The sequence below is a fragment of the Pleurodeles waltl genome, chromosome 4_2 (genome assembly GCF_031143425.1).
Source record: "Pleurodeles waltl isolate 20211129_DDA chromosome 4_2, aPleWal1.hap1.20221129, whole genome shotgun sequence".
Lineage (NCBI taxonomy): Eukaryota > Metazoa > Chordata > Amphibia > Caudata > Salamandridae > Pleurodeles > Pleurodeles waltl.
Genome location: NC_090443.1, coordinates 386,474,845 through 386,502,638, shown reverse-complemented (window position 1 = coordinate 386,502,638; position 27,794 = coordinate 386,474,845). Strand labels below are relative to the sequence as shown.

The window sequence follows — 27,794 nt, the reverse complement described above, 5'->3', positions numbered from 1 at the left end:
TGGGGACAGGAGTTTTAACTGCTAGTGCCTCTATTATGGCCCCTCAAATTTCTTTCAGAGAGATGTATCTAGCTCTTAGCACTCTTCTCGTGAAAGGGACTGCATGATTAACTCATTCGCAATTGGATGAAGTTTTTCTTAATTCGGAGTGGTTCTTTTGCAACACAAATCCCTATAAAAACTTGCAACTTCTGCCACAGTCTCAGACGAGTCCATGACCTTTTGGCCTTTAGGATTGCAGATCCAAAGAATAATTCTAATCTCAGAGATAACCAGTATAACCTATATCTGGACAATGTCCAATTCAGTTTAAGCATTTCTGTGAACTTTTAAGCATTCGACAAAGCTGTTTGAATAGTCTTTCCAGCTGGACTGTTAAACTCTAGTTCTAGGATTTGGCGCTCAAGCTATATAATCTACTCATCTCTATCTTATTCTCTACCTCTCACATAGGAGAAAACCTTACCATGGGTAACTCTTAAAGACTTCTGTAAGCTAACAGTGGACGTCAGAGGGTCTGTTCGTCTCAAAATGCTCAGTAATCGTATCACAGAAGCCACATAATACCTCACCTTTCAGCCACCGTTCATTGAGATGCCAGGTACCTCTAACATCTTACTCATCCATCCCCCTACTCCCCCTCCAGTTTCAACTGGTTCATGGGCTTACACCCTCAGGTAGAATGCAAGTACATGGCACAATGTGATCAGGACAACGTTATAAATTCAGCAATAACAATTATATGAGGTTGAATAGTGTGTGAACTTCTCTCCTTGATACCACACACGCCGAACAGCTTCAAGAAGGTTGCTCATTTGTCCAAGATCAGTGATTTAGCAGTAGAGGAGAGGGAACCTAAATCCATGTCTTTCTGTTGAATAGAGTTGATGTTCTGTTCTATTATGGGCATAGCTACCGAGGCGCAATGCAATGCTGTGCCTCAGAGACCTCATGTAAAGTGCTGCTAACCAAGGAAGAAGGCACATATATACTAAATATATTCCATGGGGTTCCATCCAGTGCACCCTCTATAGCAACAAACCTGCCCAACTCATCTAAATTGGGTCTTAATACCATGCTCTCTTTTGCCTCAGTAAGTCTAACCTCAACAAGACTAACCCCCACAGCTACCATCTAATTCACACTTCATAACTAGATGGATCTGTTGTCTTGTAAAATTAAAACTCCCTAACTATACTTAAGTCAAACACTAACCACTTCCTTTACTTCTAGCCTGGCTGGGAATCACCTGTACGCCTGGGTCTAGTGCCATCTAGAAATGCTGCCTGAGAAGGCTTCACCACAGTCTGTGTCAGAGTCTGATCCCCCTCTGTCCATGGCAACACCCAGTTGGGCCACTAATTGTGGCTTCCGTCTCCTTCCAGAGTGCCTGCGGGGTCATTGCCATCCTGCTCTCAACCTTAGTGCCACCTCTTCTTATAACTCTTCCTTCCTTTAACGTTCTTTTTCTCTACCAAAGAAGTATGCTTCTCCACCCATTCCCAGACACGATCCGAATGTTCAAAGACCAATGTTCTCCCTTGATGTATAACCTTTAATTTGGCAGGGATAATTGCATACACTTCATCTCCATGACTCACTGCTTCTGTTTCACCTGTTGGTAGGATTTCCTCTGCTTTTAAACCATTCTAGCATACTCAGAAAAGATGAGAATCATATGGGAATAATGCTTTACTTCTGCCAAGCCCTTGACTCTTAGGGATGAGGTCTCTCTAATTCAAGAAGTGGGCAATCACAGCCTGAGGCAGGGCCCCGGGGGATTAAGGGGAGCCTTTTGCATGACCACCTGGTGTGTCCTTTCTATCAAACAAGAGGGTGAAATTTGGCCATGTGGGAAAAGGATTATAACCATGTCCCTTGGAACGTCTCTGGGTTTGCACGCTCCATTGCTTCTGGAAACCCCACAAAGCAAATGTTTTGTCTCAAGTGACTCTCCGCTGCTTTTACTCTGGCCACCATCTCTCCTGTGGAACATTTTAACTTCTGAAAAGTCTGATGGAGTCTTTGTATCCTCCAATACCATGATGCTGGTCTCAACTTTGGTGACTTGGCCCATGTCTTAAGAAAATCCTGTCTGAGGAGTGCCTCATCTTCCCCCCACCTCACCTGTCTTGATTTCAAGGACCTGTTGGGAGGATTCTATTGCTTTGAGAATGGCATATGTTTTTGAGGATACACCATCTCCAAAGCAAGCTTGATCAGCCTTGGCTGCTCTGATGGTGTGCACCACTCCTCTGGGTTGATAAAGGGGTTTGGTGAACGTGTCCATCTTCCCTTGTTTTGAGGAAGCATTTATCTATATCTTTAGCCATTTTTGCATTTGTCCTGAGGAAGTTAAAAAGGGGGTTGGGGGATACCTCCAGACTCTCATTGCTGAGGCAGTGGGCACACACACCTCTCCAGGACATTCAGAAGATTTGACCCATCACGCCACACTTCCAGGGCAGCATGAGCAGTCAGCAGTAGACTTGGACAGACCCACTGCTGCCTCACCACCTTCTTTGCCTCCCCCGACCCCCACTAAAAATTGAACCCACCTCAAGCAACATCACTTATGTCTGAGATTAGAGGTCACAAGAGATAGCCAGGAAGCGATCCCAGGTCTAACTCCCTTCCCTAGGACCCAGTTGCAGTCTGTGTGCTGACCTCTCCAACTCCTTCAGACAATCAATGGGGACCTTTGGCTGATCACAAGCAGCTCCATCCATCATATCCATAGGTGCCTCCCAAACATGACCCCATGTTAAGCAAAGTGCTACCACCCCAGGCCCAAATGGGGCCCTTAGAAAACCTCATGGGGTGGCCACTGTGCCCCAGGGGCTCTCCTTTACATCACTCCCCAATACAGGCTCCACACCCAACTCAGACCCCATGCCACATTGGCTATCTGCAGCACCTCACCTCAAATAGCCTTTGTCTGCATGCCTCACCTCATGGTTCGAGTGCTGTTATCACAACTGTAACTCCCTGCTCGCTACTCATCAATGAGATCCACAATTGGGGTGGGCATTGGGAATGTCTGTGTGACCCTTCCATGCTGCGCACCGCTCACATGCTTGAGCCTGGGGCCCCCCCACTGACCCTCTAATCTGATAGCGCCATCACCCACATCTAGTTGGGCAGTCTCCGTGCCACGATTGTCTCTGTAGTACCTGCTTCTCTATTAATGTTTGAGGTCTGGCTCCGACGCTACCTCCCAGCATCTCTTCTTTGAGAGCTCTCCCGCCAGCCAGCTCCAACCACGATTGCGCTGCAGATCACCCTAGACTGGGAAAGAATGTCCTGCGTGGCCCAAAAGCTTCCTCACTCTGCCTTTGTGTTCAGGGCGGGGTCTCTTCAGAATCCCCCACTCTACCTGGCACTCCCTTGATAATCCCCAAATCTCGGCGGCACTGCCCCGAGCAAAGATTGGGTCCCTTGCCCCTCATGGCTGCTGCACACACTAGAGTCTGCTTGAGGTGCTGCTGGGCTATCTGCCAAAGCCTCCATCGGGAAACCCAAACTGCTTCTATTCAAGACAGCCTCATCTTTATTCACTCTTCATTGCCTTGTATCAGCCCTATATCTGGCATAATTATAATGGATGGCAGAGTAACAGTGCTGGAGCACTAGTAAGTGATGTCTGCCACCTTGTCTGCAGACCACCCCTGAGCTCCAAAGTTTTACCTAGATAAGACGAGAGACTTACAGTCCAAACAGTTATTTGTCAGCTGTGATCCATTATGCTCCAAGATTGCTGTGTCAAAGCAACCTCAATTTGGATGGATATTTGTTGCGTACTCCTGTGCTATCAAAAAGCTAACAAACCCTTAACTGGTAGACCAAAGGCCCATTCATCCAGAGGCAAAGGTGCTACTGCTGTTTTTTCAAGAAATATTCACAATTCTGAGATCTGCAAAGCAGCAATCTTGGCTGTATGTTCACACATCACATATTCACGAGGCACTATTGTTTTGATTCTGATTCAAGAGCAGATGTCCAAGACCTAATGGAGAAATCTCTTTGCTTAGGCCCATGGATATCTCGCCCATCGTAAATTCTGAGATGTGCTAACTATTCTATTCAGTGTTTGATGATCAGTGAAGATCCCCTTGAAGAAGAAGAAACTCTCTTACCTGTAATTTTGGTACACCTTCATGGGAAGCACCATTGAAATCATAAGCAGTGCTCCATTCCACCTCCCCACTGGAATATATAAATTATGTCTATGCTCAAAACCTATTTGCAGTGCAAAAAGAACTGAGGTAATTGCCATCTACAGGGCATGGCAGGACACTGGAGGACTTGAAACTCTTGAAGGTGCAGTGTCTGTTTTTCACTTATAGCTGCAGCCTGCTATGCTACATTGTCCTAACATTACCCTTCATTCACTTTAGAAGGAAAAAGTTTGTGAAAGATGTTTAAAATGTCACTTTCTTCTTTCTAGTAACATTTCTCAATTTTATGTATTTGTTCCAGTTTTAAAATAAATTAAGGAATTAGGCAGTATACCATTCTTAGGCTGCTAAATTTGTAGTCTGGTGTCATATGTACTTCTTGGCCTTTCTGAAGTAAGACGAAGATGATACACAGAATGCATCTTTTTAAAAAGTGCTTTAAGATCTTGCACATGGGTGGGATTATTCAATGCTTGTGATTTCATTGGATATTCCCCTAAAGTAACTAGGATCCGCTCAGGGACTATGTAGCATTGCAAGATCTTTCTGACACAGATTAACACCCCCGGACTATGTTGAATGCTAACTGGGAATATTCTTACCTATCACCCACTTGGGTGCTAATGTGTAGCACTATATCCACACCCTATGCCTCTTGCTGCCTCCGATGACCCCATTTAACACTAACTCTCTCCCTGCCACAACTGCTTGTCATTACTAACCATTATGTACCTGATTATACGTTGCCTTTTATACATTACACTGGTGATAATGTATCTCAGTAAACTTCTATACAGGGATTATACGTGATTATCTGTTTGTGTTTCTCTAAAAATATAATTACTATCAATAAAAAAAGAATTATATAAAAAAAAAAAAAAAGAATTAGGATTACAGGTAAGGAAATTATCCTTGTCCATGCTCTGCTTCTGAGGCACAGAAAAGGAAAAGACAAGAAATTAACATAAATGCACAGGGATGAAGCTCACATGCAGCTCCACTCCGTCACATCCAGTGTGGTATGGAGCCAGCATGGAGTTGCATGACGCTACCTAGCAGCACGCAGGAGCTCTGCTAAGAAAGATCTCTGGATCCAGTCTGGCGCCTGGGGATATTCTAAGGTGAGGAACTTAATTTAGAATATCCCCACGCGCATTACTGAAGGTAGGTAACTTGTTTTACTGAAGGTAGGTAACTTGTTTTTGCATCTCCTTCCCTACAGTAGATGGTATCTTGGGTATTTTTGTATCTCTTACATATATGTGTTTTGTACTTCATTTGCTCTTTCTGCAGCATGTAGATCTCTATACATTTTTTGGAAAAGAGTTTGTTTTACTGCCTCAAGGCTCTGGGTCACATCAATCCAATCTCTTATTCACTGTGTAATTTGAGTCTCTTTGCTGTCAGTCTTTGTGAACAGTTCTTTTTTTACTTTGTTCATAAAATGTTTTGTGTACATAGGAGCACTTTTTTCAGCATTGTTGGTGAGTGATGGGTTTAGCTGTAATCTCATCACGCTCAACCTTCGCAAGTCTGACCCTAGACTGGTGCATTGGTATCTTTTCTAACTCGTGTTCACTGTACCTTATATTTTTTCATCTTGTCCTAAATTGGTACTTCCTGTTTCTGAACAATCACCTCAAAGCCATTACATACCCCAGTTGCTGATACTGCTCCATTATCATTTATCTCAAAGTATGATCTAATCTCTTCCCTCAGATCATCTTCGGTCACTTGATCTCTGTCATTGAATCTCCAGTCACCTTGTGGTTTCATCCTAACATCTGAATCCCCCTCCCCTTTCGCAGGGGTGTATTGTGAGACGTATGCTTCTTGTTAATGCCCTTTATATCACCTGTTACATTTTTGGAAACAAGAACATAATCTAAAGTGTTGTTAGACCCATGGGCATGCAAGAACAAGTAGTCCTTTGTGAAAAGGTGGACTGCCTTCCACATATCCAAAAGCCCCATTTCCTCTTGGCTTTTTGACAACACCCCAGCCACCTGCTTTCCCTTCCTGGACCTGTCTGTCTTCTCTACAATTGCCATGTTTTAGTCCTACCAGTTATATGCCTTTTGCTATTTTTGCCAACTAATATAAGAAGTTAAGCCAGTGTGAGTAATTGATCCTCCCACTTGTCCTTCAGTATGATATACTGCCCTTGTACCGCTCCAAAACACTTTCATGCTGGAAAAAAAAGGCTGTCTATTATTACAGTCACCCCACCCTCCATTTCCCAGAGTCAAGGAACTACACCTGTATTTGCTTAGTTTTCGAATGACCTTGATCTTTGATAATAAGCAAGTGTATCTTCTGGATAAAGTGTAAGTCACAGCTTAGGCCTAATTCCATTCTAAAGTTCTGCACACTTATATTATTAGGGGCATTCAGCGCCTTTATATTAAGAATGGAGTTCAACACCCAATCATGAAGTCTCTCCTCCTCTCCCTAGATGATCCCTTCCAACGGTTCACTCATCAAGCCTATAATCTGTCCTCGGTCAAGGTCTATGCCCATCCTGCCTTCCTCACACATTTTCCTTCCCACAAGAATGTGGCAAGTCCCTACTGGCATTTGTTAGGAAATCTGGGACGTCATGGCAGCACTCTCTGAATATCCAGAAGATCCTCCCCCAGTCTGCCATCCTACAGTGCTATGCACAGTCAAACTCCTCTCTAACTCTCAAGAACATTGAAACATTTTATAATTCAATTCAGTAGGTATGTAATTACCTACTTGGAGTTAGCCTTCGCCATATGACAGTTGTAATACATCGCTCTGCACCCTGTTATGGGAGAGCAAACAAGCAATAGTCTTCAGACGATTCTGTTCCGTTTCCCCTTTTGTCTGTTTTTTGTTGCAGGTGTTTGTTTCTGTGTTCTGTGTTTTGTGTTAGGCAGTCCCCATGGCCATCTCACTTCCTGTTCGTCCTTGGCATTTTCGCCCTGCTCCCCTGCCAGATTATCCCAGTGAAGAGCATTCCTGCCCCCTTTCTCACATTCACCACATATTATTTATTTTGCATTTCAAACATTAACGCAAGTTTAAAGTTCCCCCATATCGAATTTTCTGTGCATTGAGTGTTATCTACTTCAGTGTCTTTCTCAGAGTGATAGTTGTTTAAGCTTTATCCTGTGATAGACCTTTTTTCTTAGAAATGCAATGTTTTTCTGACTCCTGAACCGCTTTCAGTATAGTCCCTAACTGCAAAGAAATGCAGTCCACCAGGAAATCTCTTGGGAACTTGGCGTCTTTCCTTCGTTTCTCCACTCTCCATTTTGTTTGTCGGTTTCCCATCCCCTTTGACCACCTTCAAACAGAGCTGCTGCGTACCCTTTCATCTTTTCCTTCACCTTGACTGTAATTGGAATAAATAGTATACAAGTGTTCTCTCTCCTAGAACGACTGTCAAGATCTTCACACTTTTCTTCCAACTGTTTGTTCCTGTTACCTCTGTTTTAGAGGAAAACATCTCAATCGCCCGTCTTTGGATGAGTTGGAGATGCAGAGACTTTCAAAGTGTCCTGAAATCGAGCTCAGCTAATGCAATTTGTCCTGTTAAGATTTTTAAAACCATCTCTTCCCATATTATCCTGTCATTTCCTCTTTTGTGAACTTTTCACTTAGTAGTACGATAGTGCCACGAGTCTGGAGGGAATCTGTAGCTAAGCAACTGTTGAAAAAGCTGGTTTTAATCAATTGGATGTCACTAACTCTAGAGCAATCTCTTCACTGCTGGAAGTTCCCAAGATTTTAGGGGGAAAAAACTTTTGGCACTGTAGCTGAAGGGATACTAAAAAGACCAGGAACTCCTGGAAAAATGCCAAATGGAATTTAGAACTGAATCGGCCAATCTTGTATCCCTAGTAACAACCCAAGAATAGATCTGAACCTTAGTAGTCTCACATACCTCATTTAATGCTATTAAAACAGTTGTTGATACGATCCTGGTCAGGAAACTTGAAATATGAATTAAAGCTACAGTTTAAACATTGTTCCCATCCTTTCTGAAGAACAGAAAGTTCTCTCTTATGTTACCTTTTTGACTAGCGTTAATTGCTACTTCTTTATTTAGATTGCTATTGTTTCATCTCTCAATTCTCTCAGTTCTTTTTAACATTTATTTGTCTCCCATCAGAGAATCAGATTCTGGATTATATCCTATGCAGATGAAAGTTAGCTAATCCTACAATTGGATAGACCTTCCCAAGAACTTCATAATGATCTGATAGGCTGTCTTTGTTCAGTTCTCCATTAGTTTAACTGTGTCTGTCTGAGATGTTAAGTTGATCTAAGACCGAGAGCCTGTAATTTGGGAGAGATAACCCTGGGCACCCTTTTTATGGCCAGCTAATCTGAGACCTCAGCACAGCCAATAAAGTTAAGAGCCTGGGCTTTTTAATACAAATCTAAATATGGTTCTCCAGATTAATACGGTCTTCATGTCTTGTTTTTTCCAACTTAAAATGCTAAGGAAAATCTTGCCTTTCATTCCTAATGACCTTGGAGCCCATCTGACCAATTCAGCTAACAGTTCACATCTTGGCTAAGCAAATTCCTTTTTTGAGGGCTGATGATTAAATCTTTGCAAACATTGCAGTTTATACGGAATCACGCTGAGGCTGATTTTCACCCTTCACCGAGATCAACTCATTTGAAGCTTGCTGTATCCTTCATTGGCTTCCAGTTGAAAGTCACATACAGTTTAAAGTGTTGTTACTTTTATGGCTACCTCAGAAAGGGGCCTGTATTTTCTCCAAAATTGCTTCTGAGTTACATGTGTGCTACTTCTTTTCAAAGGAAGAAGTTGCACCTTCTGCTGATTTCCCCCTTTCAAGGAAAAGAGCAGGTGACAGAGCTTTCTCATTTATTGCTCCCACCTTGTGGAATTCTCTTCCTGTTTCAGTGTGGTTACAGAAAAAAAGACCTCTTTGGGAACTGCTTTAATAATTTATGCTTGTGGGCCTGTCAATACACATACTTTGCATAGTTCTGTTACTTGGTGCTGGGCATGGTCATTTACAAGTTGTTTTGACGTTTCTAGTCACAAGTTGCCTGGCGACTCTTCCCTTGTCCTACAATGTACCAAAACAAAGACTCCACCAAAGATTGTGTTTTTCTGTCTGCTATCGGGTTTGAAAGTTTCAGTTCCAACTCTAGGACTGACAACTTCTTCTCTGTGACCTTCGGTGCTAGCCATTTAGAATTCACCACCAGTCATGCACTGCACACTACTGGACTGGTGACGACGTATGATTCAAATTGAACTGCTCAGCACACCACCTGGAAGATGCTGAAGTTATATGAAGAGTGATTGTTGATTGTTAGGGGAAGGTGTTGTGGCGAAAACTCAACCCTAAATTAAAAAAAACAAATTTCCCTTGTCTGACCAGAGTAATCTGTAACCTCTGCCTGTCTCCAGAGCATGAGAAGTCAACCTGCTAAGGCATTCCAGTGTAACAAGACCATCAATTACTGATGCACACACTGCTGGGCTTACAACAACATGCAGTCTTGAGACTTGCCAAGACACTTGACCTGTTAGAAACCAAGCATATTGTGGGCAGCGAGCAAGAAGAGACTGGGTTTTCAGCATGCAGCTGGCGCAGGGAGACCAAAGCCCAGCCTTATTCTCCAATGTATCGTAGGTTGACAAGGAAAAACTGCCTTTGCACCAGCGCGCAGGCCCCTGGCTAAAAACGACCCCTTGATTCTCTATTCCACTACGTTCACAGAAAGCTCAACATTCCCAGGCATTGTCTTCGAAAGTGCCCTCCCGTCAAGGTGGAGAACTGCTGCCAAGGGAGGCAGGCAGCAAGCTTGCAAGTGAGCCACAAGAAGCACTGACTCCAAAGCCCACCTGGATGCTGCCTCCAAAACAGTACTCAATGCAGATATTGGACTAGAGAGAAATCCTACTTACCTTTGAGCTCCCTGGGGTGTCAGATGTCAGGCAATGAAAGATTTTCATACCTTCACTAGGAAACCTTTAGCTCGAACATCCCTGCAGGAGGAGTTCCTCACACAAAAAAAAGGAAAAAGCTCACCTTCAGGGAGCAGATATCAGAGATGCCAGAGGTCTGCCCAAATCACAGAAAGGGTATGGACAAGCCCCCCAGTTCTCCCACGAGAGCTCCATTTCCCTACACCTCAGTCATCACCAGCACCTCTTCAGCCTTGAATTCCACCTCCTCCGCAGAGGCGCAGTTGTCTACTCCTTCAGACCACACTGACTCCCTCCAAGATAGCTCTTAGGATCTTCATGATCCATACCATGACCCCGCGATCCTTGGAAAGATTATTATGTTGGCCCCTCTGGAGGATCCCTATCTAGAGCCCTATCTTGTTGTCTATTTTTCAGACACTATGTCCTTTTATGGTGAGAATGGTAATGAAATTATTGTGGGTGACAGTGTCATGCTTAGTAATAGTGCCACATGCATGACTGCACCTGCTTCCACTGCACAAATGCCTAACAAGGCAGTGGTCACACGCTGTGATGATCAGTGGGAAGATACAACATTTTTACAGCCCACGATTTAACACAGTCAGCTAAGGTGGAACACAAATTTGTTGCTGGGAAGGCCTTTTTTGAACCCTCTGCAGCAAGTGGCTATTACCATGGGCGTGTCACTGATTTGGTTGGGAGCACTTCTCAACCACATGACTGTTCAGGGTACCTGGATGCAGGAACAACAAGGTTGTCAAATCTGTTACTTGGAATCCATGGCAATCAGATTTGCCAATGATGAGACTGTAAAATGCTCCGATTGCCAAACATCCTTAATAAAGATGGACAACTTGACAGTGATGTATTACATCCAAAAGCACGAGGATAGGTTGTTAGGCTTGGCCCAAAAGATTTGTCATTGGGCCATTTGGAATCACATTCGGCTTCTATTGGAGCGCCTGCCATTGGTGGACAGTAATTTTGAGGACCTGTTAAACATAAGTCCTCTTATAGGAGATGAATCTCCAAGTACTTTTACAAATGGGACACTCCCACTATCTATTTGTTCGCCGTTGTGCAAAATGACAAACATTTGCTTCCAGGTACCCACATGCACAGTCCAATGAGAGTCCACTATAGATGAACTGGTCACATATATTTGCCTAAAGCTTATCTCCATTTGTTGTAAGGGGAATGAGCCAACTATCAGTTACCCTTATTCTGGTGGCACTGACTTGGACAAAGCAAAAGTGGTATACACATCTGGAAGTGTCTATACATCTTGTGAAAAGCTGCATCTGATGTGTGATCTCATGACTGAGCACCAGGGTCAGCTCAGATATTCGTACCCCAGGCATTAAGTCTAGTAATCTGGCACCTGTGGTCTTGAGGTTTGGTTACCTGAAAGTTCCAGAGGGGTGTATTCAAATGTTGCTCGAGGCATGTAAAACCACCATGTGTGTCTGCTATGCTGCAAAGTGGAAAGGGTTGGTTCGTTATCGTTTAGGAAAGTAATTTGACCCCTTTAAACCATCCCTTCAAGACACAGTCAGGCATGTTTAAGTCATCCGTGTCGCCATGAAGGCTTCCCTTCGAATTAAGGGAATTGCATTCAAGTTATGTCAGACATTACCACCACCTTCTATTACATCAACAGACCGAACTGTGTCTGGGCCTTGGTCCTTGCGTTGGAAGACGATTAATCTGTGGCAGTGGGCCTAGCAGCAGGGCATGTTTTTGTTGGTCCCACACTTCGTAAGCACCCTCATTGTGAAAGTAGATGCTCCGAGTCTCCTTACCGCTGAGGAAAGTGAGGGATAAAGTCATCCTGAAGTAATGGAAATGATCCTCTCCAGATTAGTGTCCGTGCTTGCATCTATCGGCTGTGACTGGAAACAGAAAGAGTCTTCTGTTTTGTGCGAAACATGTCCCTCTGAATAATGCCCTGAGGGATGCCTTTATGGTTAGGTCAGTTGCGTAAACAAATAAAAATAATAAAAACAAAGCTATCTGGAGGAGCTTAATGGGCCTATGCTTTTATCTCTATGAATGCATACAGTTGAATCAGTCAAAACACATTTTAACTACTGTGAGAATGTGAAAGAACAATGTAAAAGGTGCTCCAGAAAGGCGCAGTGAAAAGTTGTGACAATGGTGCAAAAAGTGTGCAAATGTTTATTAAGAACCACATTCCAAAAGCATTGTTGAGCACATAGTAGAATTATTCAATCTAAAAGTGCAATGTGTTGATGCAACAAGGGATTAATAGTCAAACGCTCAATCCTCGATGTTTCAACCCATCCAACAATGCATACACTTGTCTTCATTAGGACAAAGGAGGGGCAACCTAATAACATCCAAGACACAGTTAAAAATGTCCTGTCATACATAAAACTGATCATGTAGTAGCAGCACAAACAATATAGATCCTACCTCACTTAGCTGACAGTCGTACAGATGAGAAACTCTCAGGGTAAACAGTGTAGTTTTGAAGGAATATGGAAATACAAATATCAATATCAGTTTCGTGCGGGGAAAACATGGTTCAACAGTCAACTCCGTGTGCAGTGGCTCACAAGCAAATCACGACCTATAGAGTGTAGGCGTGTGCCAAACCACACTCGGGAAAGGCGCAGACAGGAAAGCAAGTATTGCATCTATTTAATAGGGGGGCCCACTTAAGAAGCTTGCGGTGTGGTGAACTAGGAAAAGTCCAGACAGCTGGTAGTGGACCCACTTAAACCAAAACTGCATATTGGATGACTGTCCACCCAGTGGCATCAAAAATAGAAATGAGAACAGTGCCAATAGGAATATTAACCATCAATGTGTTTGTTTTGTCACTGGTATGCCAAGACTAGAATGAATGGCAGGGAAACAAAAGTGAATCCACCCAACTCATAGCACACACTAAAAATTATAACATAGTGAGCTTGGGTAGTATCCGAGAATAAAAGCTTGCCTGACCCCAAAAGAGGTTTTAAGACAGATAAAGTGTGAAGGAGTAGTCTGAGACACCAAATAAAGAATTAACTCGAACGCACATAGAACGTCCGGCAGAGCAACTCACCAGCAACACTGGATCAGTGAATAATCAAATAACTTGATTCAGGCCAGTCTAAAAAGCAAAGAGCAAAACAACTGAATAGCACTGGAACACTAAACAATTGAATGCTCCTACCATCAAGTGAATGATGCAGCAGCTACCAAACAACGTACTGGTGCAGCAGCTACTAGGCACCAAAACAACAGTGGAGCAATTAAGACGCACACGCTCAGTGCTCCATCATGTATATGCATAGGTGGAGCTGACATGACAGGTACGCTTGTCCAACAAGTGAGGAGACAAATTCACTCCAAATACAATCATCATTTAGACTGCAACAATAAATAACTGCCTATTTCAAAGCCACGCTAAATAGGTACTACGGCTAAATATATTTAAAAAGACCACAGGCAGGATATGTAGAAAGTGCAGTGCACTTTTTTGGAGTCTACAATAGAAATAGACGATGGAGTTCAGGCCAAAAATAGTCATGTATTCGAAGGCAGTAAGAAATAAACAGTCACGTATCATGGAGCCATGCTAAATTTACACCAGAGCAATATGTATGTAGACTATGAAAGGTTAGACTTGTAGTCCATGAAGTGCCACTTAAGGCAAAACAACTTCAATAGAAATAGATGATGGACGCAAGGGGAAAGGCAGCACAAAGTGGAGGTAGACCAATGGGATAATCCTGGATAAAAAGTTGCAGGCAGATTCACTGTATCCAGGCAGCTGTATTATACATATTCAACATAGCTCCATAGGTAATTGAAGATCATTTAAAAAAAAAAAAAAAAATCCTATACAAAAAAGGGAATTTGCAGCATCGTACAAGTTAATTGAGATATTCCATACAGGCAATGTTAAAATGGCATTGTCTATCTCCAATCCTCAACATTGTTAAATCCATTCTCAGTAGTCTGTCAACTCAGTCCATTTCAGTTTCTTTTTTGATAACACTTTGTGTTGGCCACCACGTGGGTATGGAAGTACATGCTTGATTATTTGCCAACAAAGCTTATCTGCTGCGTGTTGTAAGCGTTGGTAGTGATCAACCAAGGGAGCTTCTGTCACTCTAGACGTGATGCAGCTTCTTTGTTGCATGCTGCAATGTCTTTTTTTTTTTTTTTTTTTTTTTTTTTTTTTTTTTAACCGTTTGTGTAGTCTGGTCTACGTAGGATATCACATTGACACCATATGGCATGGATTACCTCTTTAGAGTTGCAGTTCGTAATAGATCTTAATTCAATTTTGGTCATCTTGTGGGAAAAAGGTCTTATCCACAATACAGTAATTACACGCTGAACATCTCCACACTTATGTTGTCGCAATACAGCAAGAGACCTGATTGTGAATTGATGCTAAGTGCACTGGATTTGAGCAATGCGTCTCTTACTAATCTGTCCCTCAAGTTTGTACCTCTTTCAGGTATTGGTTCTGGTTTAATTGATATTCCCCCTGAAGTGAGAAGAAGGGCATCAGGTCCCTGTTCAACTGTAGATCTCCAACTTTAGATATTCCAATGGTGTCCCAGGCCACAAACCCCCGCATATTCCGCAGTTCACATAGCGACAACCCCACACACAGTGCCTGGGGGTGGTTTGTAGTCTATGTACTTCTGGTAAAGTATAAATCAAAGGAATGCGTGGACATTGTTTGTTCATATTTCCTGAGGAACCCCACTTCTGTACCTGGATTAGTTAGGTCATCTGTAGACGTTTTGAATATTGCAGTGGGATCATGACCTATTCTCTTGTAGCAATTATTGTCAGCAAGTTTAGGATTTCGTCTAGTTAGTTATGTTTTGAATAACAATCCCACCACCTTTATGAGCGGGCTTATGTGTTAAGGTTATTCTGTCACAAATGTGTAGCCGTAGTCTCTGAATGAGAAATATGGTAACATAATGTATTTTATCTGTTTGCAGAGTTTCATCTCTTTGGTAACCACCTTATGAAAGGCTAGTATCTCAGAGTGAGAATGTATTGGTAGTCTAAAACCAACATTATTGTTTGGGGAGTCGTCATTTCCAAAGAAGTGCTTTAGTCTAACCACCCTAAACATTTTTGAATCTCAGTCTTAGTCTTCAAAAGGTTTAGTTTGGTGGAAGGGAGAAACGAAATACCCATGCTTAAAACGCTGTCTCGGAGGCTGTATGTGTATCTTCCTAGATACTAAAGATAGGTGTCATGCTTTCACAAGACGTTGCTGTACTAGTGATAGAATCATTTGCGCGTGATGTGGGATTCATCTACCAGTGGAAGTTCTGAAAGTAGGTCTTGTGCTCCTCGTGAGATTCTTGTGAATGGTAATCCCTTGCTTTTCTTGCAACCTCACCTGCCTTTTTGTTCATCCCATGCGCCCTGACATCTGCCTAAAAACAAAGGTGTGTCTTTGTTAGTAGGACTTGGAAGGACAGATGGAAGTACTGGTATAAGGAGTGCTATCAGTGTCTAAACTGTCAGATACTGAAATATTGGAGAAAGTCACGTATCTAGTGTAGTGTCGTTATCTCCTATTGATGAGGTGGCCAGTCTCGTTATGTTTTTAATAATTGTCACTCAAGTATAGTTTTGTTAACGATTGCTCATTATTTTTATCATTTCCTTTGCCAGTTTATCGAGCTTACTCTGTTGAGTGATATTAAATTCTGATACTGTCTTCCCAAGAGCCTTGGTCACAGGGACTTCTACTTGCATTTCGTCTGATCTTGTTTCTGCCTAGACTCCTACAGAAGGTGCAGGAAAATGTGTACAGAGTGTCACCTTGTACAGACCAAATATGGAAATGTTGCTGATTCTGATTGGAAAATATTGGGCAAGTAGGATTTGATTCACCAGTTTGTTGAAATGTATGTCTAGTTCCCTCGCTAAGGGTGGACCTGCTGTCTTAGGGTGGCCGCATCCTTCATCCCATTCGCCAGTGTAATGCACTTGAATAAAGGGATGTTTACTGGTGCCAACTAGAGGCTTCAAACATCCACCTCAGGTGTGGACATCTTAGCTTCCAGAAAGCACAAAATCAATGTATGCAGACTTCTGGAATAGGTTTGTGCAGTGTTGCAAGTTGGAAGGTTGGAACCCTTTCAAATGTGTTGTGCTTCAGTGTCTTTGCCCAGCAGGACCTTGCAGGGGCTCCTGTAAATGGTTATTTGGATGTCCTATCTGTCTTATTATATCTCCCTAACCACTCTTATTTAAAGTCTGCACTTGTGGCATGATGTAATTTACTTGTTTCCTCTGTTTATTATTACTCTGTGGGATTTTAATCTTGCGTTTACGTTACTCATGGCATCTCCATTCGAGCAGACGCACAGTTACTTGGCAGTTCTACTTCTGATCCTGTAAACTGGTTTCTTAGCGGCAGAGATCTTGATTCATTGGGTCGGTGAGCTTTGAGTACTTTTGACTAAGTCCTCCATGCAAAGTTTTCTGTCCGGGTAAATTGGTTCTTGGCACCTGCACATCTTTCCTACCTAAAGTGGCATATCTCTTTTATAAGGGCCAGTCCCTCACACCACTTTACTCTTTCCTAATCATTCCAACAAAGAGAAGTGACTTCACAGACTAGAACACAGAGTGTTGTGTTCTGCTAGATCGACTCCAGGCAATAGGGTAGAGTGGGTAATTTGGTCTTTGTAGACTTCACCAAAGGCAAGAAGGACAAAGCAGTGACCAAGAGCATCATTTCACATTGGGCTATCTCTTCCATTAAAATCTGCTATACCTAATCCAAGAAGGATCCTCCGGCTCGCATTAATGCCTACTCCACCAGGGCTACAGCTGCTTCCATGGCTCTCGCCAGAGGTGGTCCCTTGATTGACATCTGCCAAGCTACCATGTGGTTATCTTTACATACTTTTGCTAAAGATTGCCTTACAGCTCAAGCATGCAGTAACTGTTACTTTGCCAGGGTTTCTTTTATTTATTTATTTATTTTTGGCAGGACTTTGGTGATCAGCACTATTCAGTCTCATCTCCATATGGGTTTGGGGCTCATTCATAATTTGAGGATTCTGCAGGATGAAATACCTATCCTAAGAAAGATAGTTACCTTCAATAAAGATAATTGTGGTGAATACCAAGTTTTCACCCAGACTGCACCAGGAGCTTCCCCACCACTCCCTCCCCCACCCCTACCCCTTTTCCCTCCACTCGACTGGGAATTTGTACTGCGATTATTAAGATCCCAAGACCCAAAGGTGACGGGTAGTTGTTGCGTTAAAAATGTTTCCATAGTTAAACAGGTGCCTCGAGGTGAGGAAAGATGATGTATCCACCTCAAGCATTCTTTATCAAGCCCAGTGATGTTTTCTTCTTTCACCTCTGGGACTTACGAGCAACTTTGAACACAAGTGAAGAGAAAGTCTACCCATCCAATGATTGAGCGGACATTGTTGCACAGAAGGTTGCAGGAAGGGAGTAGTACGACTATTTCTCAAGGGCTTTCTTCCTTAAGTACTCGATACTTGAATATTGGTCTGTATGATTTGTACCATCAACACAATTACAACGTACATCCAGAAACAAAAAGGAAAAAGGTCTCCGCTACCTCCATAGAAGCTCATCGGTTTGGCACTGGGTTCTACAACATAGTACACATATCAACAGAACACGTCCTGGAAGCAGTTAACTCGTGTTCACATGCACCGTTCTGGAAGCAGTTAACTCCTGTTCACATGCACCGTTCATGCCACAGATGTCCACTTACTAGTGGGAGATAGTCAGCAGGCATCTGTCATTGCTTTTCCACTGGTGTGGTAACTGCAGCTAGATCGGTTTACAACCGACCAGAATGGCAAGTGCGGATGTGTTTCCATGAGTTCTATTCTTTCCCCTCAGTTCTTCTGTTAGCCAGAGTGCTATGCAAGATGAAGTGACAGCCTTGCACCATAATGCTAAGGTCACCACCATAGATATATAGATTTGCCCTCAGAGCTATGGATGGAAGATGTTGATAGAAACTCTAGTCCAGTCAGTTCAAGCCTAGTCCTTATGTGTTTCCAGGAGACTAGGATCAATTGTTGCACTCTGACCGTCAGGCTTTACACATTACAAACCTGACTGCTTTCATCTAGAACTTGGTTCGTTCCAGTATTCAGAGAAGTGCAAGGAGATTTTTGCAAACATCACTGTTACTCTTTAAGACGTACACCTTTAAATGGGCATGATTTGAAATTTGTAAATATGTTCATGCTTTATCATTTCTATCCATACTAAATGTCCCAAAATGTCTTCCTTTGTTCTGCACTTGGCCAGGATAAGCCTAAACGAAACTTGCACATCAGTTAATTTCTCAGCCTCTTCACAGCACATAAGGAGATGAACAAGGCTTCGTTATTCTCTTCTTCTGTCATCAGTTGGTTTATGATTTATAAATAGGGTGGGTGAGGACTCAGCATCCTATTAATAAGAGAGTCATCACTATACTTCGAGTTTGGCCAGCAGAGGGAAGTGCATTATTATTCCCTTAGGCACAGAGATCGTTTGGTTCCTTCAGTGAATGGTTACGTTTAGACGAGATGTAGATTTTTCAGCGATTAGTATAAATCACTGTGCCTTATGGTCTGTTTAGCTAAGTTAGATCGCCTGAAAACAGGGCATATCGAGATGGATTGTTTAATGTATGTCTGTGGAATATTCTCGCATTAGCATAAAACTCCCTGGCAAAGTTACAGCTCAGTTTACCAGCAGTATAGCAGCAGCAGCAGCTCTTTTTGCCAGTGATAGCTGTAAAGCAGGAACTTAGAGGACTATACACTCCTTCAAGATGGCACTATTGCTTTAATGTACATTCCAGAGCAGCATTGACTGTGGGGCAAGCACTCCTTCTTCTCATAAGCTGGGACTCTTTTCCACCTTCCACTAGAGTTACAACTATTGCCATATTAGTCTTTTGTGAAACATACATAAATCTATGTAAGACCCAGCGGCAGCGCAGAAAAAGTTACTTAGAACTACAGTTCTCCAACATTGGCATTGATTCATGTTCTGCCTAGCCTCCTGTCCTTCAATGAGGCTCATTTAGCGTATGTGCATGTACTACGTAATTGTTACAGTTGGAGCTTCGGAGAACGGTAGAGTTTACTGGCTGCAGGAGTTTAGACCAAGTTCGGGTCACACATCTACTCTATAGTAGTTTACAATGATATTATTTACGCATGTGGTTAAACCTTGTTCATCCAGGGGATCCCACCCTTACGTTGGCAATTTCAAGAATGGACTCTGAAAAAGATAGTAGCGCTGGAGTTACAAGTAGGTATTTTTGTAATATCCCATCTACATATTTGTTGATAAAATACATACAATGTAAGTCTTTTTATAGGGGGATTTTAATCCTATGTTCAGGACAGTTCGAGACTAGTGCACGCCTTTTTCCTTGTGCAGAGTAGGTTGATCTGAAAGGATCTTTCACCAGACTCATGTTGATGGTTGAATCTTGTGCACTGGGAAACGTGTATTTGACAGTTGGAACCTCAGTGCAAATGGTTAATTGGGACCGTGAAGCAAGGTTTCATCTTTTTTCTGTGCCTTCGAAATGATATATGAATGGTTCTGTAACATACTCATCCTCCCTGGTTGTCTCAGACCGGAATGTGAGGCAAGGAGGTAGAGACGATGGAAACCTCAGTGTAGTGCAACACATTAAATCCTTCCTAATGTTGCATATAGGTGCCTCGTCAGGGGTAGTAAGCGCTATATAAATACTATTACAATACAGTATAGGTCACGGATTTTGCACTTTGGTTAGTTAACTTTTGCCTTTCATGGTTAGAGATTTCATATAGAAGTATAACATTGTCTTTATGCTCCAGCATGAACTCCAAAGGCTGAGAAGTGTTCTAGACAGTTTTGCAGCAATATACAGCGCTAGCATTTTATGACTCCTCTCCAAGAACGGGTAGGAACTGCAAACATGTTTCTGGAGATGATTGCATGCTGCAGGAAAGCTATTTGCATGTAGCAGTCGTTCTCCTGCTTGGGATTGTCGCCTAGATGGTAAGGTTGTAAAATTCATTGTTTTTGAGGATCACATATCTTGCTTCTGGGAGAAACGGAGGGACGAGTTCTAAGAATATAATTTAGTGAAGGGGCCTATGCTGGGAAAAGTTTTCAAAATAGGACTAAAAAGCAGAGTTGTGTTACCATTTTTTTTCTTTTATTTATTTTTGCAGCCCGACACCTCAGAGAAGACCTGTATCCACAGTGCTTCCACCGGGCAGACCGCCAGCAGTCAGAGGTCCTACTCCTGGACCCCCACTGATTCCAGTACCTGTTGGTGGATCAGCATTCGTGGCCCCTCCCATTCCATCACGCCCTGGAGGCCAGGGCCCCTTCATCACAACTAACCAGGATCCCTTCTCTGCACCCCCTCAGATTCCTAACCGGCCAGCACGCATCCCACCTGGTATCCCTCCAGGTGTGCCTAGGTAAGTGTTCCTCCATCTGTGAACTCCTGGCTATAAGAATACACTAACTAATATGCATGTCCCAAAGGTAGGCATGCAGATTCGTCCAATAGTGGTTATTGTTTTCCATTTCAAGTCAACTTATTTGGTGTGTGCTGTTTACAGTGGTAAAATTCTAGAATTCTCCAAGCTTCTCTTTTCTCTTCCCCCTGAGGTCTTGAAACAGATCATTGCCTTTTCAATTAAAAGGGAAGAAAATGCGTTTGCAGTTTAAAACGACGTTATATTCCCAACAAACCACACGAATCCAGTAACAATGTCTTTTGACCACATTTCGGACTCATTTTGCAGTTCAGCTTACTAGCCATTTAGTGCATTTAGTGAATGCTTTATAGACAGCCATGCAGTATGATCCTATAGTGTCACCAGTCTCTTCTCTTGACATCGTTAATAACCAGCTTGCTGTACATAAAATGACTTATGGCGTTATTCGGCCACTCTAAACATTACCCGTTGTGAGTTTTTTTTATGCGTGCCAAAATGTTTTCCAGTGGTTCAAGAAGAATTGCTCTAAAAAGCACTGCTATTTTCAATAACAGAAGGCAAAGATGGCCAATGTTTGTTTCAGGGTTTGTTTTAATTTCATGCAGATTAGTGAAATGCTCACCTGGACTAAAATTAAAATGATTATTATTATTTTGTTTTTACTGTTCTTATGACAGTTACTGCTTTCAGCAGATTCCTCATCTTCTAAATATCTTTCATGCCCCAGACTAGGCCCGGAACCCCTCCAACCCCTCCTCACCCCTCCTCCCCCCCTCCCTCAGTAATTGCTATCCAGCACAGCTCCATACATCTTCACCTGCTCAGGATGTGAGAACATTGGGATATATATCTAAGGTATCAACTTGAATACTAGCACAGATTCCTGTTTTTCTGCTCATCCATGTCTTTCGTTTCATTAAAATACTAGGCTAGCAGAAGTGACATCACACACTTTGACGTGCCCCTAATGACATCACAGGAAGTTCCATGCACCTTTGCCCGATCAAGATGTGATGACATTGGAATATATAAGGTGTCAACTTGAATGTTAGAATAAGTTCCTGTTTTTTTGCGCATTCATGTACATTGATTTATGAAAATGCCAGGGTAGCAGAAATTGCATCACACTCTTTGACATGCCCCTTATGACATCACAGAAAGTGATCTCATGATACCTAACAATAGTTAACTTTCCAGGAAGTGATATAATTGAAATTGAAAGGCCCTCTATAAAAGCAAGTTACTATAATAATAGAGATGCTAAAGTAGATAACACTGTTTAAGTTTTCACCAATATATAAAGCAGGATGCTGCACTGTATGTCTGAGGTGCAACAGTGATCAGCAAAGCGGCATGTCGTCATACTAGCAACCATCTAATTCTTAAGTACAATTATCGTATTTCCAGACATAGTCTCAAATGTTTAGACATAGAATCAAATGTCTTAGCACAGTGTTTCCCAACCTTTTGACTTCTATGGACCCCCTCTTTACCATTACTGGAACTCAGAACCCCCAGTAAATTATTATTGGAATCCAGGGACCCCCGACTAAGTCATTACTGAAAGCTGGGGACCTAATCTGATATATTTTCATTTTCTAAGCCGTCGCGGACCCCTAAGGAGGCTTTGCGGACCCCCAGGGCTCCCCGGACCACAGGTTGGGAACCTCTGTCTTAGCACATAATTATATGCACAGGCAAAACATTCATAATCTTAGCCAGATCCTCCTTTTTCTCAGACACAACCTGTTTGCCCAGGAATAGTTCGGCACGCCTCTGGTACAGCCTCATAAAAGCACATGGGCAGACTCTTCTTTGTCTCAATATTAGTCTACACAATAGGCTGTACGGATACAATAATTATAATTCTATTAGTGATAGTATTCATAGTAATCACATTAATAGTAACAGCAATAATTCAAAAGCCGCTGTGGTAAAACCTGTGGTAAATGTCTGGATTAGTTTGTGTTTTCAGTGTTTGTTTTTTTTTGGGGGGGGGAGAAGTGTAGGTGGCATATTTTTTTAAATATGTTTGTTTCTAGGTACCAAGCTCTGTATTTAAAAAATATATATATATATTACTACAACTAATAATAATTTGATTTTGTAAGTGCTTCAATAGTTGCAATTTCTTAGCACTGTAAACTGCTTATATTAGTGTTAATCAGTTAATCCTTAAGATACTGAATATAGCTGGCCTAAAATCCCCACTGTGTATGTCTTGTAGTTTTTGTTGTTGTTTTTTTTAGTGGTCCACATAAAAATGCTTAGCTCTTAGTTTCAGCACAAGAAAAATGCAGATTTACCAATTAAAGAGCCACTCTCAACATAGGCCTATATTCTTTAAAAAAAAAAAAAAAAAAGTAATTAAAAGCGCACATTGTGTTGACTGACCTGCTTGAGATCTGATGCTTTCGCTCTTGTACTGTTGCGACCTTTCATCAGGCTATGCTGGATATTATCAAGACTGCCCCACTACTTTCTGAACAACTTCCCAATGGCAGGCCAGTTCCTCTGAGTTTGTCTCATCGGTAACCCTGATCCCTGAGTGTACCAGACACTGACTTCTCATTCTGTGCCACCGACATTGATGGCAGACATATGCAAGCAGTAGAGAGTGACTGGCTATGTTGGAGAAATTGTCAGATTACTCTCCACTGCTCTCACTATGCTGGATAGGGACTGTGTTTTTGAGAATGCTTTTCTTTAGGAATAATATGCAAATAGTGCCACTGGTCGCTATTTGGAATACAGATTTAACTATAAGACATACTCTTTATAAGCTTTTCACAGTACTGCCTTTGCATTCTTACTCGACTTTGGGACCATAAATAGCATTCTTATATGATCATTCATTTTTTCACAGAAGTTACTTAAAAATATGTATGCATTCAATTCTGTATAATGTCCAAGGTACCCCTGAGAGTGTATCCACCCGTTTATTCCAGAAAGACCAATATTGCTTTATAGGCCTATCTCTTGCTATGACGGAAACATATAGTTCTTCCACTTTCTGGATGGAACATCTCCGATATACTGTTGATAGGTTTCGGCCTTATCATTCTGATCTCAGCACAAAATACCTAAACACATAAAAACCTACAACAGTCACCTAGGTGTGTCCATAAATAATATTGTTAACAAGTCCTAAGCTGTTATTTACAAGTGCTCCTCTTACATCTGTCTCCATCCCATCAATTTAGTCAGAAACAAACTAAATGAACAGCTTTATTGTAATCTATCTGGTTGGAACTTCGCTTCTATTAAGAAAAGGGCAATCACTTTAGGTGTTGCATATACCTATCCGCATCATCTGAGTAAAACTAGTGTATTTCTTATTGTCTGGTACACACGTGCAGAGTCTGTCTGCCTATCATGAAGGCAGGTTACATAATCATTCAAAGGTTAGATTGGGGCTCACAACCTTGCTCAATAGGCCGTCAGGGTTTGAATTGAGGCAAGGCTATATGAAAAAATGGTATCATGCCTTTGATTAGTTCTAAAAAAGAAGTAGGTGTCTAACTTTAGGGTTGTTTTAATGAAATGCATTTCCCCATTTATGTATGGTGTGGCAGTGTAAGTGGGTGGGATGTTTGCCCCTCAGTATTTTATTTCAGCTGCTTCTGCTAAGAAAGTTAAAGCACACAGGACAATTATCTTGCTGCAGTTACTTAGGTCCAAGGTGATTCATATTGATTTACCTGCAATGCTATACCTACCTCGTAATGTAGTCCTATATGCAGACTCTACAGTGTTCATAACTGGTCACCACTCAGTAACCATTAAAATGCACTCCGTTCCAATTTACAATATTGGTCTTTGCTGTAGGAAATACAGGTAAAGTGCTTATTATCTTTCCACAGTTTATGCAGTGTTATAGAGGAATATGAGGGGATTGTTTAAGCTCAACTTGTACCATACCTCGGTCTCTGTCTCACGTCGTGTGTTGACTACATTATTCATAGGTGGTCGCTTTTTGTAAACCAATAAGAAGGCACCGCGTTCTAATTTAATGTATCCGTGGGTGCTGTGGAACTACAGATAAAGTTCTTATTACTTATCCGTAGTTTATGCAATGTTGTAGAGGAATGCCAGGGGACTGTTTAAGCTCTGTTTTTTCATATCCCGGTCTCTGGTGGTCTCAGTTCCTGTGTGTTCGGCCTGCAGATCGGTTGGGAAAATGTTCCGTTTTGATGGGGGAGGGGGGACCTCTTGTATCCCAGGTTAGTGTCGCCACGTGGTTTTTGTGTGCATTCTGCATGAGAGTGGTTGCCACATTGTAATGGGGTTATATGTAATGGTTTTTAAATGTAAGCGAGGCAGGCAAGTCGGTACATTTACAAAAATGTACCCTTTTCAAACTTGTAAGTGTGTCTACTTCTATTCTATGTATGTTGGGATTCATCATCATTTATCTTCTTTTAACCAAACTTTTATTTGTATTTCCATTGTCAATACGTTTTCCCAATAAGAACTGCCATACAAAAACCCAAGATTTTGTATCTACATTAGATAGTAGCATTGCTCTTTGCACAGCTAATGCCAGACCTTCTGGGCAGCTGCTAGGTCTATATGCTGTTGGTGATGGTGAAAATGATGGTAGCTTTCCCGACCTCTTTAAAAGTTGTTTTTGAATCTGGTCAGCAATGGACTGGATGCCTCCAAACAAGTCTTTAAAGTGTGCCTTAGATATGTTCCGTACGAAAACGGATGTTTGTGACAGACCCCCACTTGGGTTGTTTATGGTGTCTGGAGCCAGAGCAGTCCAGGAGCAAGCTTTGAAGCTTCTGGTTGTACAACACCAGACAAGTCCGTGCCACTCCAGGTCCCGATCACGTGGAAGGTCCTGGGCCCGCTCTCAGTCATTCCCTCCAACCATCATTGAGATCCAAATCGTCAGGTAAGTCACACAAAAAGTAGAACAAGAAGTTGAAGCATTGGTCGATTAATCCGTGCAGGTCCAAATCATCGGAAGAGGCAAGGGAACAATACCACAAGTCTAGGCCCTGCTCCCACACTTCCCTCCCAGACTTTGGGTCGTTTACTCCATGCCTCCCTGAATTTCCCAGAGCTGGATCAACCCCCGCCCAGTTGAAGGTTTTTCATGAGGCTATGCACCTCATTGTTGGCCCAGCTGACACTTCTGGAGCATCATAGGGCATCATGAATTCAAAAGGTGCCCCAAATGGGTTTCTGCCTGTGGTTCACCTTGCCGCCAGTCAAGCCCTTTGGATCCGGACAAACTGCGGTTGCTAATCCACAACCTTCACCAGAGTTCAGGCCAGTAGTGCCGACCCCATAATAGTTATTCCTGACTGCGATACGGAGCTGGACAGGCATTGTATGACATCGACACCAGCTGGACTAAGACCTTCAGGGTTCAAGACAATGCCTCCTTTTTCTGACCATTCCTGTGAGGCATATGCCTGGGGTGGATCTGAGGATCCTTATGGCTGTCCTGACTACCCTTGAGAACACTTGGTGGAGGATAACTTGTGGCTACCAGTGTACACTTCAACAAACACTGACCTGTTCTCTCTTCCTAGTGTTGCTACAGAGAAGGGGCTTCCTTTGCCATGGTGGTACAGAGGGCAGTGGAGGTCCTTGACCTTGTGCTGCTCTTATTGAAGGTCAAGACCAATGTCCTGACTGAGGTGCTTCAACACGGAGCATCCCAAGCAGGACTCCTCCGTTTCATTGAAACCCTAATTGATATCCTACTCCGAGCCTGGGCCAAGCACTGCATAGGTGCTCTTGTGCACATGATGATTTCCCACCCCCACTGCCCCTCTCCTAGGGATTCACCTTTCCTCACCTAGCACCCCACCAAAGAGCCAGGTGGTGCAGGCCTCAACGTCCAAAGTTTACCCTAGCACATTCACTATCACACCACTGGGTAGGGAAATCCAAGAGGCTGGATTCCTTTGGTAAGAGGATTTTGTTTTCCACGAGCGTTGCTCTGCAGTCTGTGAACACCATGTGCCTCTTGGGCCGGTATACCAACTCTATATGGGACTCAGTTGTGCAACTGTTGCTCATGGACTTGGAGGAAGCCCAAACCATCCTGACTCAGGCCATTGCCGATGGCAAGGATGCAGCAAAGTTCATGATACATTGCAGACTGGGCACAGAAGACTTGCTGGATAGAGCAGTTGCTTTGTTGGTGGTGCTTTGTCGCCACAGCTGGCTGAGATCAGTTGATTTTTCAGTGGATGTCCAGGCATCCCTTATGGACATGCCCTTCAATAGTCATCTGTTTGGCGAAAAGGTTGATTAGATACTCAAGCACTTTAAAGATGGTAGGGTCACCGCCTGTCGTTGGGATTCACCATGTTCCCATGCCAGCCACACTCTGCCTTTCACTCCTTCTGTGGATGTGGTAGGGGCTACCAGCTGTCTCCATTTCCACCCAGCCAGCAGACTCCCCAGACTTGCGAGGACACGGCTCCCACAAGCCATGTGGGACCAAAGGTCTGCCCAGTTCACCATCACCCTCTTACAACCAGGCAGTTGCACCTTCCAAGCCCCTTTATTGTGCCCTCCCAACATCATAGGCAACCTGTTGTTGGCAGGATCAGGCACCACCTGCCCCACTGGCAAGCCATAACTTAGGACACGTGGTACTCCAAATTGTTCAGTGAGGTTATTCCCTTCCATTCACGGAAACCCTGCTACCCATTCCACTGTCCTCAGATCGGCTGATGGAGGACCATTTCTCCCTACTGGGTCAGGAAGTGGAGGCTCTTGTGGGCAAAGGAGCTGTCTAGAGGGTGACTAAATCAGAAGTAGGTAGTGGTTGATATTCCTGCTACTTTCTGGTGCCTTCCTATGCTAGATCTGCGCCCTCTCAACTACTTCCTGAAAAAGTACAACTTCCAAATTCTCACATAGGCTCAGGTCTTGTCTGCCTTGGAGACTGGATAGTGGTGCTGAACTTCCTGGATGCATATTTCCATATATCTATGCTGCCAGCCCACAGACATTACCTGCGCTTTAAGGTGGGGCACAAGCACTTTAAGTTTGCTGTGTTCTCTGTTGGCCTTACCAGCCCTTCTCGTGTGTTCTCAAAAGTGATGGCTTTGTGCCTATCTGCTGGGGTTTCAGTCTTCCCGTACAACAACAACTGGCTGTTGAGGGCGGGCTCACCCCATGCAGTCGTCT

General features: G+C 42.9%; 1 protein-coding gene across 4 annotated transcripts in view; it reads left to right on the top strand.

The window, feature by feature from the left end:
* DNM2 (dynamin 2) overlaps positions 1–27,794 on the top strand; it is a 658,491-nt gene that overhangs the window by 524,524 nt on the left and 106,173 nt on the right. For all 4 annotated transcript variants that reach the window (XM_069231533.1, XM_069231530.1, XM_069231531.1 and 1 more), the window contains exon 19: positions 20,355–20,609. In XM_069231533.1, the coding sequence (XP_069087634.1) occupies positions 20,355–20,609 (255 nt within the window). The remainder of the gene's footprint in view (positions 1–20,354; positions 20,610–27,794) is intronic.